The 16,622-nt window shown below is 39.4% G+C and overlaps 5 protein-coding genes across 9 annotated transcripts in view; 3 read left to right on the top strand and 2 right to left on the bottom strand.

Moving 5' to 3' along the window:
- Positions 1-98: 98 nt before the first annotated feature.
- Positions 99-3,113, top strand: LOC100680182 (nuclear pore complex protein Nup98-Nup96). Its single transcript, XM_003424449.5, has 7 exons — positions 99-269; positions 382-421; positions 546-717; positions 787-873; positions 950-1,705; positions 1,791-2,169; positions 2,241-3,113. The coding sequence occupies exons 1-7, from the start codon at positions 197-199 to the stop codon at positions 2,753-2,755; spliced, it is 2,022 nt and encodes a 673-aa protein (XP_003424497.1). The 5' UTR covers positions 99-196; the 3' UTR covers positions 2,756-3,113.
- On the bottom strand, positions 3,095-4,608 carry LOC100122930 (serine/threonine-protein kinase RIO3). Its single transcript, XM_001606490.6, has 4 exons — positions 4,164-4,608; positions 3,899-4,089; positions 3,628-3,728; positions 3,095-3,555 (listed from the first exon to the last, which is right to left on the bottom strand). The coding sequence occupies exons 1-4, from the start codon at positions 4,253-4,255 to the stop codon at positions 3,250-3,252; spliced, it is 690 nt and encodes a 229-aa protein (XP_001606540.1). The 5' UTR covers positions 4,256-4,608; the 3' UTR covers positions 3,095-3,249.
- A 54-nt stretch (positions 4,609-4,662) lies between these two features.
- LOC100122941 (U5 small nuclear ribonucleoprotein 40 kDa protein) lies at positions 4,663-6,721 on the top strand. Of its 2 annotated transcripts, none has more exons than XM_031932274.2 (6): positions 4,663-4,933; positions 5,030-5,247; positions 5,392-5,521; positions 5,617-5,930; positions 6,019-6,457; positions 6,543-6,721. In XM_031932274.2, the coding sequence occupies exons 2-6, from the start codon at positions 5,134-5,136 to the stop codon at positions 6,596-6,598; spliced, it is 1,053 nt and encodes a 350-aa protein (XP_031788134.1). In that variant the 5' UTR covers positions 4,663-4,933; positions 5,030-5,133; the 3' UTR covers positions 6,599-6,721. The 2 variants fall into 2 exon arrangements, with proteins under 2 accessions (XP_031788134.1, XP_031788135.1); XM_031932275.2 differs by having other exon boundaries at positions 4,836-4,920.
- On the bottom strand, positions 6,722-13,861 carry LOC100122952 (dihydrolipoyllysine-residue acetyltransferase component of pyruvate dehydrogenase complex, mitochondrial). 3 transcript variants are annotated; one of them, XM_031932265.2, is made up of 8 exons: positions 13,693-13,861; positions 13,129-13,629; positions 11,905-12,059; positions 11,442-11,836; positions 7,793-8,160; positions 7,415-7,714; positions 7,212-7,340; positions 6,722-7,134 (listed from the first exon to the last, which is right to left on the bottom strand). In XM_031932265.2, coding segments are annotated over exons 2-8 (1,470 nt in total). In that variant the 5' UTR covers positions 13,251-13,629; positions 13,693-13,861; the 3' UTR covers positions 6,722-7,133. The 3 variants fall into 3 exon arrangements, with proteins under 3 accessions (XP_031788125.1, XP_008217133.1, XP_016844782.1); XM_008218911.4 differs by lacking the exons at positions 11,442-11,836; positions 11,905-12,059; positions 13,129-13,629; positions 13,693-13,861 and adding exons at positions 8,709-9,296; positions 9,383-9,866; positions 9,987-10,446; XM_016989293.3 differs by lacking the exons at positions 6,722-7,134; positions 13,693-13,861 and having other exon boundaries at positions 7,211-7,340; positions 13,129-13,572.
- LOC103318014 (phosphatidylinositol 4-phosphate 5-kinase 1-like) overlaps positions 13,404-16,622 on the top strand; it is an 8,670-nt gene continuing 5,451 nt past the window's right edge. The window contains exons 1-3 of one of the 2 annotated variants that reach the window (XM_008219059.4): positions 13,404-14,076; positions 14,140-14,224; positions 14,335-15,527. In XM_008219059.4, the coding sequence (XP_008217281.1) occupies positions 13,899-14,076; positions 14,140-14,224; positions 14,335-14,542 (471 nt within the window). In that variant the 5' untranslated portion in view covers positions 13,404-13,898 and the 3' untranslated portion in view covers positions 14,543-15,527. Of the gene's footprint in view, positions 14,077-14,139; positions 14,225-14,334; positions 15,528-16,622 lie in introns of those variants that run through there. The other variant, XM_031932281.2, reaches the window with a different exon arrangement.

The raw sequence follows: 16,622 nt of genomic DNA, 5'->3' as shown, positions 1-16,622 counted from the left end.
GTTCGAGTATATTTTGAAAATTTTTTAAATTTCGTTATTTCGATCAAAGTGCAGGCGAAGTTGCGCGCGCAACATTTATAGGTATATTGTTTTTATTCGTGCCGCGCGTGTCTCGTCGGACGACGGCGATCTTTTCGGAGCAGTGAGGATGTTTATTTTTTTGACTACATTCCTTTAGGCCTGATTATCAGTAAAAATGGTGCTTTGCAAGTACTTTCAGCAAGGCACCTGCCGGTTTGGACAGTACTGCAAATTTGAGCATGCTTACGGTGAGTTTGATGTCAAATTGAGGCGGTAATCGAGGAGTCTTTGTCGGCAGTTTATGAGAGGTTATGTTTATGTTTTTTTTTTATAATAATTTTTTGCGAATATGATTTGCAGGTAACAGGAGCAAAACTTTTGGCGACGAGAAGAACATTGCGTAAGTCGATTGCGTGAGACTATTTAATTTTTATTGAAGATTGAAGAAATCTTGATCTCTCAGTAAAGAAGCAGTAATTTCACAAAATGTAGCAATTGTTTGTAAATACCGTTTTTATGCTTAGTTTATTGGTTGCCGAAGATGTTCTGCAAGCTGAAAGAGGTGGGCAGTGGTTGCTCTCTTGCTATGGACCCTTCAAGGAACGAAAATGCATTCCAGGAATGGATGATTTGTCCCCAGAGGAAGTTAGATGGGAGATGTATCAAGCGCAAAAGACTGGGGCTGTGGATCAAATAGTAAAATTCTCTTTCAATTGCTCTGTCACTTAATATTACGCAGCATGTGTTAACAATAACTATTTCTAGAAAGCTCAATTCCAACAAATGTGTGAAGCAATGAAGGTGAAACGAGATGCTCTTAAGAATCCCACACCAGCTATCGTTCAACTATTGGTAATTTCACTAAAAGCATCACAGAGTATTAAAAAGCTTGAACATTTTTCATTACAATTCTTTTATTAACTTATAGGAGGAAGTTCAGAGCTCAGGCTCGGAAAATTCAGCCTTTGGAGACAAACAGAAACAGGGAAATTATGCCTTTGGTCAGCCCCAGACGGGAGCCTCGAATCAACCTAATCAAAGCTCTAACGTTTTTGGACAAAAACCAGCTTTTGGCGCAGCACCCAGCAACCCCTTTGGTGGAAGCACTAGCAATACCTTTGGCTCGAACCAGCAATCCTCTTCGATTTTCGGTAGACCAGCTGCGGCCACCACAACCAATTCCGTCTTTGGAGGTAAAGCCAGCTTTGGTACACCCTCCGTGTTTGGTGGAGGCACTGCAACAGCCGCTCCTACTGCCGGGGGCTCGATCTTTGGAAGCGGTAGTAAACCCGCTGCTACGCCTTTTGGAACAGTACAGAACGCACCAACTTTTGGTGGATTGGCTACGCAGGGTACGAATATATTCGGAGGCGCGGCTACAGGAACACAGAGTGGCTTCGGTCAGCCACCAGCGTTCGGTGCAGCTCAAGCACAGACGACTGGAAATGCTTTTTTGAAACCCGCGACGGCACAGGGTTCGGTGTTCGGTGGAGCAGCGACTGGAGGTAGCGTTTTTGGTGGTAACGCTACAGCCACCGCTGCTGCTCCTGCATTTGGTGCGACACCTGCGGCTGTATCCAGTGCTCCCAGCGGTACCGGGATATTCGGACAACCAACGCAGGCTAATGCCGCTTTCGGTGGTGCACCGGTCTTTGGCGGAACTGCTGGTTTTGGCACTGCTCAGGTAATTATAGTAGCCATTTTTTAAAAGAATAGCATATTTGCATACTCATAAATTTATTACTGTATCTGCATTCCTCGATTTATAGCCCACAGCTGGTGGTTCAGTCTTTGGAGGTCAGTCAGCTTTTGGTGCCGCACCAGCTGCTGCAGCCTCGACCAATGTCTTCGGAGGTAACACAGCTGCGGCAGCGACAACCGGCTTTGGAGCACTGGCGCAGCAGGGAGCTACGGCAAACGCTTTCGGAGCAGCAAGCGCGACTCCTGCTGTCGCTACTAATACCTTTGGAGCTGCAAGCGCAACTCCTGCCGCTACGAATGTCTTTGGAGCTCCAGCTGCGACTCCAGCCGCTGCTACCAATGCTTTTGGAGTCGCAAGTGCGACCCCAGCCGCTGCTACCAACGCTTTTGGAGCTGCCCCCATCTCCACGGCTACAGGACCTTTTGGTGGCACTGCGAATCAAGCTGGTTAGTTCATTTTATTTGATTTAAGATATTGAAGATAAAAGCATGATTTTAAACCGCGCATCGTATTGCAGCAAACACGGTATTCGCAACGTCAGCTTCAGCGGCACCAGGACCATTTGGTGGTAACGCTGCTTTTTCCAAACCTGCATCGTTCGGATTCGCGACTCCAGCGACGAACACGACCAGTGTCTTCGGAACAAGTATAGCCACTTCAACGACCCAGTCACCATTTGGTACCAATACTTTTGGCAACGTACAGCCTCAGCAGCAACAGCAACAACAACAATCTGTATTTGCCAGTTCGACACAAGCAACAGCTGCAGCAGCCAACCCTTTTATGCAAGCAAAAACCCAACAGCAGAGCTCGCCGTTTGGAGTCGCTTCATCGACACAGTCAAGTCCGTTTGGTAACTTTGCTAAACCGACTGGAAATGCGTTTGGTAGTGTCTCGGTAACGGTGATGATCGATGAGACGGCTTACAGTACAGACGATTGTCTTACCGATGACGAGAAGGCGGCATACCGCGCGAGCGCTTTTACCGAGGGTCACATACCACTCAGGCCGCCTACCAAAGAGCTCAAATGAACTTGATAACTTTGAAAGATATTTATCGGTTTCAACTGATTTTTTTTTCGTATTGTTACTATGCGTTGAAAAAACCGTCAAGTTGGAAGATGAACGTAACGACCTTTAATGTATTTGACTTTATCTTCGACATCGTATTTTTTTTAGAAATTTTGTTTGAAGAAACAGACTATTTGTCGTTTATTTGACTGTTAAGTCTTGCAAAGCTTTGATTGTTTATATATTATGGTTTTTAACTATTTTATAAAAACGTTGTATATATACAAATAGAACCTCGATTCTCGCGCGGAAAGATAGATAGAAAAAGTGTACATTTTTTACATGAATAAATGAGATGAATTTTTGTTAAAAAAAGAAATTTATTGTTGCCCTTTTTCAGTAAAAATTTACTGTAAAGATTTTATTTTAATCATTTATATTTTTAGAAATTCAAATTTCCATCCGTCAATAAAATTTATCTCTTGTTTGATTTAGCCAACAGCAATATACTTTTTTTATTCCTCGGCTTTCGGCGTTGTGCTTTGACTCTTCGCTTGCGGCTTTGGATGGGCTTTGGCTTTTTCTCTGGAGCAATGTGCATGGCTGTGTTGCCGCAGAGAATTGAACACCTTGTTATTCAGTTTCACGTCGAATCCACCAGTATCACCCGTTTGAATTCCTGGCGGAAATTCGAGAACGCGGCATGCGTTTATTCTGGAAGTCATAAGCATATCGTGTTTCGTGACGATTTGAGAAGCTTCGCCATCTCCGATCTTTTTGTACCCACAACGAGGTATTGAAGCATACTCTTTTTCGACACTCTAAAAGAATTAATTTGTTTGAGAAAAATGCATTCATCGTTTTTTCAAAGTTTTACGAAATTCGTAGCATACCACAAAACGATCAAAGTCTCTATTTTCATCATCAATATCTGCATTCCTTGGCTCTTCGGGTTCTTCTAATCCAGCTCGATAGTTTAAGTACGAAATATTGACTGAAATACATAATGGTGCACTTTCAGCAATATAGAGTAGCATAAAGCAGCTGAATAGATGTCATAACAACAGATAGTGATTTACAATATTGTGCAATAGATGACTCAGTGACTGATTAAGTCAAGAGTACAATAAAAGTACATAAAGATATTGACCAATATGCACAAACCTTTTGAATCCCCATTAAATTTCTTTTCAGTACGTTTGAGCATCAGATCATATTCTGCATTCAATTCACTTTGGACCATGTGTGCAATGGTTGCATCGCTCTCCGTCTGATCAATCTCAAATAATTCAGGAACTTCCTCTGGAACTTTGGGAGTTTCTTTCACTACTGTCTTTGCATGTTTCTGAATTTCCCTGGAAATACAACCATGCCAATCAAAAAAGATGTCATGAATACAAGTAAAATAAAATAAAAATCACTCTTTTACTTCTCTTGTAGACTGTGAGCAAGCTGCTCCGATGTGATCTCAGCAAAGCTGATTGGCTCCTCGATCGTCTGTATTTTTGCCCAAGCCGACATCTTTATAAATATTGTCACTTGAACACTTTGATAAATCGTAAAAATACGCTCTTAATAAATAATTTCTCTTATATTGCTAAGCGATTTAGGTACTATGTACAGCACGAGTTTGCGAGTGTATAAAATATCCTCAAAAATCTTGGCGAACGAGAAGGTTTTTGTCTCAGGTGAAAAAAACGCGCACTCGATATACTTCAAGAAGACTAGATTTAATCACTACTCGAAAATGATTTTATTTATTTACATATATGAACGACGATGATGATAAAATAACCTTCCACTTCCACTTGTTTTTTCTCTTCTGCAGCGCTCAGTTCATCAGCTGATTGTATCAAGGTTATACGGAAGTTGCGGAACCGGAAGTAACTATAGTGGCATAGTTTCAAACATTTGTTTCATTTATTTCATTTCTGTGATTATTTCTGATATGTATCATGGAACCATCCATATGGATAAGTATCATTTATTAAAAATATGAGTTAACTAAATATTAAAATAATAAAAAGTTTACTATTTTCAGCACTTGTTTGAAATTCACGCTATGAAATTTTTGCACCTAAAGTCCCTATGTTTCTTAATTAGTTGCTGAGAAGTCCCCGTCGCGGTGTATGTACACGCAGTATAGTTACGATAAGTGGACGGACGCTGTGCTTGCTTGATTAGTTGTTGGTTTGCGAGGTTTTCAAGCGTTAACAAATATTATATATTAAGTTTTTATTAACGATTTTCATGTTATGATTCATTAGAATAACCCGCGGTTTTTTCATAAAATAGGTATCAATGAGTGAGAACTAATAAGAACAGCCAGTTTACGCGTGTGTTTACGAAGTGGAACACCGATTCTGATTTGATTCGTTTGTTGACAAATAATCATCAAAATGCCTATTTTGGATAAGAGAAAAGGCGACGACATTCTGTCGCTCGTCCCAGCATCGAAGAAAACCAAAAATGAAGTCGTATTTAGCAGCAGAGAAAAAGCTGTGGTGCAAAGTGTAAGTATAACCTAAAATGCATATGATTTTGATTTTCGGAGTAAATCTTTTTACGCATTAGGTTATGACAATTCGTTTCATAATTTAACATACGTTTTATAGTTAACAGTTTCTAATAAATTTATATTTATATCTTGTATGTAGGGCCCACCAAGAACATCCTCGCTTATGTCTCCGATCATGTTGCTGGAGGGACATGGGGGGGATATTTTTTCACTGGAGTTTCATCCAGAAGGACAATATCTTGCATCCACAGGTTTTGATCGACAAATTTGTAAGTATTATTTTCTAAAATTTAATCACTTTAGAACCTTGTTGAATCATGCTATAAATTATAACTAAAAACATTTCATTTTTGCTTCATCCTAGTTATTTGGAATGTCTATGGAGAGTGTGAAAATATTTCTGTTATGACTGGCCACAGTGGAGCTATTATGGAGCTGCATTTCAGTCCAGATGGAAGTACTTTGTATACTGCAAGCACAGATATGACTCTAGGCTTGTGGGATTTAATTGCTGGAACAAGGATAAAAAAGCTAAAGGGGCATACCTCTTTTGTCAACTCTGTTAACGGAGCTAGGAGAGGTTTAACTCAGCTATGCTCTGGCAGTGACGACAGCACAATTCGAATTTGGGATCCCAGGAAGAAGGGCCAATGTTTTTCTCTAAATAACACTTACCAGGTAAAATAACGAATTAACAAGACTATTTGAACTTGGATAATGAAACTAGACTCAATGATTTAATTTAAAATACCACTTTTTCAACCAGGTAACTGCAGTAACATTTAATGATACAGCTGAGCAAGTAATAAGTGGAGGGATTGACAATGACATAAAAGTGTGGGATTTACGAAAAAACGCTATTTTGTACAAAATGAAAGGTCATACTGATTCAGTCACAGGATTGAGTCTCAGTCCGGATGGCTCCTATATATTGTCAAATTCTATGGATAACAGTTTGAGGATATGGGATATTAGACCATTTGCACCTTACGAAAGATGTGTAAAAGTTTTGTCTGGTCACCAACATACTTTTGAGCAAAATTTGCTAAGATGCGCTTGGTCTGCTGATGGTAGCTTAGTCTCAGCAGGTTCATCAGATAGATTCCATTATATATGGGACACAACAAGCAGACGAATTTTGTATAAATTGCCTGGACACAATGGATCTGTTAATGATGTTGATTTTCATCCAAAGGAACCAATTGGTAGGTGTATTTGTTCAAATAAAAAGTTTTATAGTACTAATCGAATAATACATCCTAATACAATGATATATTTTTGTTTTCGCAGTGTGCTCTGGTTCAAGTGACAAACAAATCTACATGGGTGAAATAGATGCTCAATAAATACTATTACTTTCTTTTTTAAGATGTCTGACTGCGATGTAAAATAGCTATATTATATACCAAGCATCATTAAATTTATTGTATGTACATTAAGAGGAATAATAAAAATAAAGTAAATCGATATTTGAGGCGTAATGCGATATAATTTATTCAATAATTGTATATGTATACATATTTACCATCTAGAAACAGGTGACTCGCACGCCTTTTTTTGTCATCACCTGATAGGATTTTTTTTTTTTAATAATTATGACTCAACCAGTTTCAGTTGTGTACGCTCTTATAACGTTTATTCTCGAATTCGTTTTTGTATTTACAGAGTGCCAAGCAAATCGCCAATTATTTGATGATGGCACTTTTTTCAATGTCATCATTGAAATCGACGAGTTTCTACTTCCTCGGACTAAACCGTTCAAATTTCTCTGCCCTCATTTTTGTGATTAACTCACGAACGAAGAAGTATTCAACCAGACGTTCAATGCATCGCCGCTTACCCTGCATTGTACTAAAGTCTTCATTCTTGTTAATGTGTTGCTCTGTAAAATTATTAATTACGGTATAACATGATCTAACATAAATATAAGTTTGTTAACAGTCATTTAGAGATACTCACTAGAGAAGCATCGTTGTTGGGTTCTCCATAAAGTTCTTAAAAGCAGTAAGCCATTGAGCTCCGACTGCTCCATCGACTGTACGATGGTCGCAGCTGGCAGTTACACACATATACTGGGCAGTAGTGAAACTGAAAATTTAAAGTAGGGATTAAAAATCATCGGCACAAAGCAGAAAATTGACAAATATGCGCACAAAACCTACCCTTTCTCGTTATCCGCTGGGACTAATCTTGTTTCTGTCGTTCCTATCGCTAGAATTATGGATTGTGGAGGATTGATGATAGCCGAGAAGCTCTTAATGCCGAACATGCCAAGATTCGAAACGGTGATGGTGCCACCTTGAAATTCGTGCGGCTGAAGCTTTCCTTCCCTGGCTTTAGCGGCCAATGCTTTTACATCGTTGCTAATTTGAACTATGCCTTTTACGTCGGCTCCAAAGACGATAGGCGTTATGAGCCCATTGTCTGTACTGACAGCTACGCTAACATCTACGTGATCATACCTACAATGCGCAACAAAGTATTATAGGAATGCACAAGTAAACGATGAATGAAAAATCGCCAATAAAAGTGAAACTTACTGTCGAATTTTGTCTCCGAGCCAAGCGCTGTTGCCCTCCGGCACTTTTTTGCACGCCATAGCCATACCCTTGATGATAAGGTCATTGACGCTAAGCTTGATCTTCTCTTTCTCAAGCAATTTGTTGAACTGTTGCCTCATCGATAGAGCCTCGTCCATTTTCACCTCGATGGTCAGGTAGTAATGGGGTATCGTCTGTTTGCTCTCCAGCAGACGTTTGGCAATGACTCCACGAACGTTGGAAATGGGAATATCCTTGCCACCGGGTGCGGCGACTGCGGCTCCTGCTGGTGCTCCAACTCCAGCAGGGGAAGCACCAGCCAAGTCCTTGGCTGTCACTGAACCGAATAGGCCACTGCCTTTCAAACCCTGCAACATATGAAAACATGTATAAACTATTTGTTTGCATTCAAATGGTTTTCAAGATTATTGAAAATATTTAAGAAAAATATTTCTATTGCAAATAAGATTTGCTAGTTATATACAAGAAGCTTAATTGCTTAAAAGCGGTTGCAAAAAAGTATGCCTGCGTTGCGTGTGCCCGCGGATTATTTTCAATGGTAGGTTGTGCAACGAGTGCGGCAAGTTGCCAATAGCGCACGCTGGCGCCCAAGCGTGCATTGGTAACGCCGCACGAGTTGCACATACCATTTTTTTACGAGTGCGAGATAATATCCTATTTATCGCACAGATTTCCGTACTATAACATTTACCGTGCACACATGAAAAAAGAACTGACGTAAAATTTAGAATCACCGAACCTAAAACTAGTTTAGCTTAAGATCGTTTCAAATCACGTAAATTGTAAAAACCGATACATGTGTCACAAAAAATATGACATACAGTAAAGTGGTACAAATAAATTTCACGCAGTCATTGAATTAAGAATAAAATCGTCTTAAAATTGATGCGCTAACGTTTTCTGCGTCTTCTAACTTCTGCTTTTTATCTTCAGGCTCTTCAAAAGGATCCTGCTCGCTTTCATTTTGCAATTCCTTCTTGATATATTCTTGAATATAATCAGTATCCGCGTCGTTGATTTCTTCTTTTATGTAAACCTGAGTAAAGGTAGGTTTTGCCTCAGGACAGCGTTTTCGCTTGCACGTTACAGCTGTCATATTGGCTCCCGAATCGATGAGTACCGATGCGGAAGTACGGCGGAAACAGTGCCCAGTATACTGATTAGCATCTGGCAAGTTTAAATACGTCGCAACTTCCTTGGCCATAGAGCCAAGCTTGTTTTTTCCAACAGGCTGTTGCGAACATTTTCCGTTTTTGTAAGCCAAGAAAAATCTATCCGACGGAACAGACGACGGACGTAAGTCCAGATATCTTTTTACAATTTTGTAAAATTCGTCGGTGACGGTGAAAGATCGTGCCTTGGAAGTGTCACTTCCCGGAATTTTAACGAGGAACAAATTGCCGTGAGATTCGATGTGCTGAATTTTCATATTCGTAAGTTCGTCCTTGCGACAAGCTCCGGCGATTCCGCAAATTAGAACAACCTGTACACATGAACAAAAAGATAAATAATTTATTTCATGCCCGACGGTATAATTAATAAAAAACCGAATAAAATTGGGACACTTACTTTGGTCAACAGATACCTGTCGTCGGGTGCTTCGGTCAAAAATCTCTTCACATCTTCGGTCGTCAAAGTTTTCGACTTTTGACTCTGATAGCCTTGCGCTTGTTTCTTTATAAAGTCGACTAAATTACGATAAGTGCCAATGTCAGTGTTTTCGAAGACGCGCATAGTAGTCTTGAGCATCGAGTAGTGCGCCCACAGAGTCGACGGCTTGTACGATTGAGATAGATTGGTAAAATAAGTCAACATGACGCTTTCCGTGGATTCTTGGATGTCGGACGAGTGCTTCCATTCTGAAAAGGTTTTGTAACAACCTTCGTAAGTGCTTTTCGATTTTGTCGGTAAGGCATCTAGCGTAGCAACTTCCACTGTCTCGCAAAGTTCGGCCGGCACGCAAACGCTCTCCTCAACCTCGGAATCGTTATCGCTCATGTTGGATAGGTTTTCCGTGCTACGACTGTTTCTCCGATTGTTTTGAGAGCGCACGCTGGAAATGTCAAAAAAGAGGTTAGGCTAGGTTACAGTGCTTTCGGTGTATCACTGTACCTATATATAAAACAAGCTACACTAAAGCCGGATAGCAAAACGGTCGCAAATTTGTACTCACAGTAAATAAAAGTTAGCTCCCGGTTTGCGTGGTAATCATCACGCACACACAATTTCACTTCTGCTCTAGGAGGTTATGCCACGGAGAGGAGGTTGCGCTGAAAATGGCTTCACTTGCGGACTGTTTTAAGTTTCTCGATACCGAGACTCAGAAATAAACTCCGTTCGGTGCAGCCAGAATGGAACGAATCTGCCGCGCAAGTCAGCTGCACTTTTCCTCTCGCTCTCACTCACTCGCTTCTCTTTATTTTACGTTTCAGAACTGGTGGGAGTTTTTTTAGTTTTTTAACGCTTGGCTGCAAATGGGAAGTGAACTAGGCTAGCGCCTTCTGCCGGAATACAGCGTGAACTATTTTTATTACAAAATAAAAGCTTTTTTTTACACGTTGGTACTACGTCGTGAAATTCGATTTACCGTCCGCGTCCCCCAGCGCGGCCGTAAAATCCTATATTTTACGCTCGGTCTAAAGATCCCCATTCGCGTACGACCAATACGCGACACACTTCTCCCCCTACACTATAGCTAAGCTCCGCCCACGTTTTACGTGCTAGCTTGCGTTATATCTTTTTGCATATATAAGCACTACTCGAGTGTTTCGTATACAATTACTTTACGTAATTATAACGCAGCTCGCCTGTTTCGCGTATCGGTAACATATTCTGTATATGCTTTGGGGTATTATTTTTTTAACGGTATATATTGGTTTAACTTATTCTATCGAAACTATCACGTAGTTTTTTTATTAGTGCTCGCATAAGCGGGATTCGCTAAAATACGCGAAAATGCAAACGTACATACTTTACAAAAAATATTGCTTGTACAAAGGTATGAGTAGGCTTTTTGACTTCATTATACTTTTTTAAAAAATTTGATAATTCAAGACAACTACAATAATTTTTACAAACATAAGGCCTTAGTTGTTCATTACACTAACAATTAGCACTTAGTTCGTGTTTTCTTTAGTGCTGCAGCCCTTAGAATCAAGCTAAAATTAAAATAATCCGTTAATAAATACAAACTATTATTGTCAAAATGTCCTTGGATTAAAAAAAAAATCAATTAGCTTACTGATTTTGACCAACATGGGAATCACATTTGAGCTTGTTTATAGATATACATTCAAGTGCTCTGCATTTAATTGATTTTTCATGTTCACTTTCACTTTCCTGGTCACTATTATTAATATTTATAAAAAAGACTGTTAAGAAGTTAAGACCTGCCCAGCAGTTGTCATGACATGACACCATCAGAAGCGTCATTCCATCACTGATGCCTTCCCGTCTAAAACCTAAACCTATTGTACTTGTGCCAAGGCGGAAAAAGCTGACGAGTCACGAAGATATACGAAGAGGCACATCGCAACGTCTTATGGCAGATTGAAATGCAACTTGAAGTATCTTACAAATTTCAAAAGTCAGACGCGCCCAAAATTGAAATAATGAAATCTTTGTTCACCTGTAAACTGAGACCCTGCTCAGAAGCCAGTCTTCTTGCGAGTGGGCTGGCAAACACCCTCTCACCCGACGTAGCTAAGGACGGCGTGGAGACAGCTGCGGGAGCAGCAGCTTTCGGTGGAGGCGGCACAGCAGCGGGTGCCGCTGGTGGCGGAGGTGCTGGAGCGGACGGAGGAGCCGCGGCGACTGTCGAGCCGTCATCTTTGTAGTCCTTGAAGGCAGCTACGCTACCCTCGTCGGCAACAATGATGCAGACTAGACGACCGATCGTCACATTCTTTTCACCGGCCGGTACCAGGATCTTGGCCAGGTAACCCTCCTCTGGCGTCTCGAAGCCCATCGTAGCCTTGTCGGTCTCGATTTCCGCTAACAAGTCACCCTCGTTCAACTTGTCACCTAAGGTTGAACAACTTAGTTCAGTAAAAAGATTTGGTATGATGCTTGGGAATAAGAGACTTGCATACCTTCTTTTTTCTGCCAGGAGATGATAGTTCCTGTTTCCATTGTGGGCGACAGAGCAGGCAGCGGGACCTTTATGTGATCTGGGTAGTCGGCGTAGTATCGTAGATTTTGTTGCCATGGTTGTAATGCAAACCTTGAGCTTTTGTGAATTAGTGGCCTGGAAATACACAATGATAATTAACATCAAACAATTCTTTCAAACTTAGTAATGATGAAATGTTTTTTTTTTTCAACAAAAAATGTTGATAAATAAATTATTTATTACTAGTAGATAAATTAATTTTTTTATTTATCGACAATGACAGCTTCTAATTATAAACTGTGCAACCACTACAGACCATTCATACAGAGTACCAAAATATTTACTCGCAAATGTCATACATCTCTGATTTTTCTATTACATAATTCTACATCAAATCTGAATATTTTTACATTTGTTAATTTTTCTATACTCTAGTTATTCATATGAGCAATGCCATAATTTATAATGTGTACATAAAAAAGTACTTGTGTGGTACATCACAAAGTTTTTGATTACAATGGTAATTGAACCAAACTATATAACAGATACTGAGATTTACCTGATAGATAAGAATGTAAACCAACATTCTAGTTTTACAGATCTCATCCAAAAAATAAGTTGTTTCTGTTAATAATTTGATAAATACTTAGACTTTTGAATTTCAATGTGTAAAACCAACTTGATTTTGATTCTACTAACATGATTAAGAATTCGTATACCATCACAGGTACTTCAATTATTGTACAGACAAGTGAATGCTTTTGATTATAAGGTGAATGACAAACTTATGAGAAAGATTAAGTAATAGTTTCTTAGAACAAAGAAAAGTCTCATCCCTCATCAAATTGTGCAAATCCTTTAAAACATTATTATTATACAACAAATTATACAACATAATTCAGCTAAATTGCCAGAAATTCTTCAACACATATAAGCTTCCTAATCAAATGACAAAAGTCGTTTAACATAGTAAGACACACGGTGACATTCGAAGGTGCTCTAAACAGACCATCACATCATCCTTTCAATCAAAAATCATCCAAGCTGCTCCTTCCAAACAAGGTGAAAGAGACCAGCCTCATCCTAACCTCTCCTCGCTACCAGCACATATCTCTGGTCCCTCAGTACAGAGCTAGCTTATATGATAGCGAGAAAAATCAAAGCCGAATCACGCGGATCGTTGACGAACCCCGAAAAGCCTCACCTCTGCTGGTGCCTTTTGTGCAGGCACTGAGTACCCAGGCACCTGACGACGTTGCTCCGGACGGTGCTACGAAGGGTCGCCTTGGCCAGCTCGTGGCGCAGGCTCGTCGTCGTCCTCAGCATGACTGAACGGCACAACGTTTTTCTCGTCCTCTACCTCTTTACTGATGATTCGCGACGACGACGACGTCGACGAGTAGAAGTGTTAGAACCTCCGTCTCTCGCACACACTCTCTCTGATGGTACCTTCTTCCCTCTCTCACTCTCTGTTCACGCAGTTGCGGTTGCGCCGCGCACGCATTCGCTACGGGATCGGAGAGCTTCAATTCAGCCGCGAGAGCAGCGATTAGAGGTCGTCTGCAAGGTCACGTGGTTAGATCGCGCGACGGCGACGACGTAGACGGTTTTTCTCTCTCTCTCTCTCTCTCTCTCTCTCTCTCGCTCTCGTGTGGCGTGCCGGGTGCGCGCGCGACGCCGGTATTGTTTAGTTGCCCGCGAAAGTCTGAATGGGAGGATCGTTTTGATAAGAGCTGATATTCGAGCGACATGGAGTGAGCGAACTTACGGTTTATATAGTGAATAGCGATTGATTAGACTCTGTTCGATAGTCGTTGGGAAAGAGCTATTCGATTACATTTTTCGAGGGTGAGAAAAGCTGCGACGTGTTGTCTATAGGTTTTTCATAACCTCTAATGGTACTGTAAGGGTTTTTTCTCTCGCCGGCAGCGTTGTGGAAAACAAAACGCGAACGCGTGAAATTTTGTGTGAAACATGTCGAAGAAAAGTGGGAAAACCTCGAAGCTGAAGAATAAAGGGAATAAGACAGCTACTGTTCCGAAAATTCTTGAGGACGCGATAAGGAGAGGAGAAGGAAAGTTCAGCTTCGCGAACGGAGATTCCTACGAAGGCGAATACGTTATTGTTAACGATATGGAGATTTATCGAGACGGTGTGGAATCATGTTTCAAGCCGTTTGTTTAGGACTGTCTGAATACTTAAACCGACTTTTTAGGCTACGGCGTTTACAAAACCAGCGACCAGGACGAATATCGAGCAGTCTGGGATAGAGATCGCGTCGCCTCGAATCTACGCATAGTGTAAGCATCATTGGTTCCGAAGTGCATAATGTTTCTTAGAAAATTTTAATAAGAAATGAGAAATGTCATTCTTGTGCATACTGCTAAATAGTTCAAAATAATGTGCATAGGTACAGCAACGGAGCAGAGTACAACGGCGATCTCGATGAAAACGAAGCTATGAGCGGTGAAGGAAGCTACGTTTTTCCCGACGGCACAGTCCTGAGGGCCAAGTGGCAGGACAACGTCCCCGTCGCCGACTACAGCTATACCAACGAATATAGACTTCCTATAGAAGAACGGTTCTGGGTTAAAATGGGGGGACGAAAGCTTGGGTAACAGGCCGTTAGTTCTGTTACCCAACCGCTCGGCGGCGCCACCTATGAGTTTCCTACAGCTTGGCGCGCATATGAGCACGCACAAGCAGACGATTCATCATTCATGCAGTATATTATGTAAAATATACTTTTTAACAATAATGAAAGTAAATAAATGACAAGAAAATGAATAATGAGTGTGTAAGGAGGTTTTACAAAAGTATTGGTTGCGACAACCATATTTTTCTGACTAGGAAAAAACCGCGAAAACGCAGCTCCTGTCAGTTTCCCGCTCGATCCTGCTGTGTAAACAGCGCGAAGAGAGCTTTACCGCAGTCTCTGTGTTTGTTGGTCATTGTAGTCGACAGTTTACAGATTTTTTTTGCAACAAATAGCGATAAATAATAGTAGTGAATAGGGAAGTACATCGTTCTAGTTTCGTGAGATTTTTTTGGATAGGTTTATCGTGTTTAGCGAAGAAGATTTCGTGGTCAGCATGTCGCCTCCACGTGCACTTTGTGTCTACACCGATTGTGGAACATCGAAGGCAAAAAATCCTGATTTGACCTTTCACAGATTTCCCAGTGATGAGATACGGTAAATCTGTTTATCACGAGTGTTATTAGAGTAAATAAATGTGAAAATTCAGTAATCAGAGGTTATAATAACGTCCGAAATTCATGAAAATCTTTATACATTAGTAAAAGTTTCAGATGTAGATAAATTAAAGGAAAATTGCAGAAATAAACAAATAATTTGATGATTATCAAGGTAAAAAGTCTATACAAAACATTTTTAACGAGAAATTTGGTTTTTTTGTACCAAAAATAGTGATGGTTTTGGATTTCAATTTTGCATTTATTGGTTTTTGGTTTTGATGAGCAAGTGATATTTTATTTAGATATAATTTATTCCTTCCTAGGAAGCCTTGTAATAGTGATTTTTTGAGTTTGTCTAAAAACGTGTGGGAAGTGTGTTTTGATGCATTCTGAGTCGAGAAATGGTCTTTTTGGAAAATGTCCGTACGGATGCGTGTGTGTGTCCGTTTTTACCTTTTGTCTACTCGTTTTTTTTTATAGTGATTTTTCAGTTTTGTGATTTGAGTTTTTTACGATAAAGTCATTGAAAAAGTTAAGAAAAGTAAATTGCTTAATATGTACCTGAAAGAAAATAAAATTACCTATCTTTTTACCGCGGAAAATTTTTATTATCATTCGTCGTTTTTTTATTATACACCATTTAGTTTTACGTTAAGTATGATGCATGTGACGATGACTTGTAACAATATTTTGTTTTTTTATCAGTAGTTAATACTCGTTTGTCTTTTCACGTTTTACTGAATTATTTATTGTATTTTTATCATAATAATCATTTATAATTTCTAATCATTAAACAATTGCACAGTCGGCTCGTTTTAATTAATCTTGATCTTTGCAAATATTGAGCAACATTGTATATTTATAATCTTATTCTACAACTGGGCATACACAAAGTTGTACGTGCAATTGTTTATTGATACAAATATCTATATGTTCATGTATTCTCTTATTATATTAATACTTTTTGAAAAATATTCAAGTACAAACAAAAATTATTGTATGCCCCATACAACCCTTTTGTATATTTAAACTAAATAAATTTCACTACTATTTTTCAACTTTAGTAGTAATTTTACAATTTTTGTTGGCGAATGTTTTAATAAAATGGGGTTATTTTTACTGAATACGAATAATCTAATTTAATTTAAGATAATAATATTAACTTGTGCAAAGTATAGATGCTTACATATTTAGTAAATTTAATGTGGTCAATAATAATTAAATAAGCAGTCCAACGTTTCAATTTTGAAAATTCCCCATTTATTGCCCAACTGATGAGGAGCATTCTACCAAGGAATTGATTTGATCCAATATATATGGTTTAACTTTAGGGTAATTTGAATATTAACTTAAAATAAAATCTGGGAAGCAAACGGTGCATGTTTTTATCGTACACGTTTTTTTTTCATTTTTAAAATATATCATATTTTAATTTTTGTATGTAAAAGTATTTAAATAAATGGTCAATGAAACGACTTCTATTATATTTTTCTACAATCGCGA

This window comes from Nasonia vitripennis, chromosome 5 (genome assembly GCF_009193385.2).
Source record: "Nasonia vitripennis strain AsymCx chromosome 5, Nvit_psr_1.1, whole genome shotgun sequence".
NCBI classification, from domain to species: Eukaryota; Metazoa; Arthropoda; class Insecta; order Hymenoptera; family Pteromalidae; genus Nasonia; species Nasonia vitripennis.
Note: the sequence above shows the minus strand (reverse complement) of the source record. Positions and strands in the feature narration are given on the sequence as shown.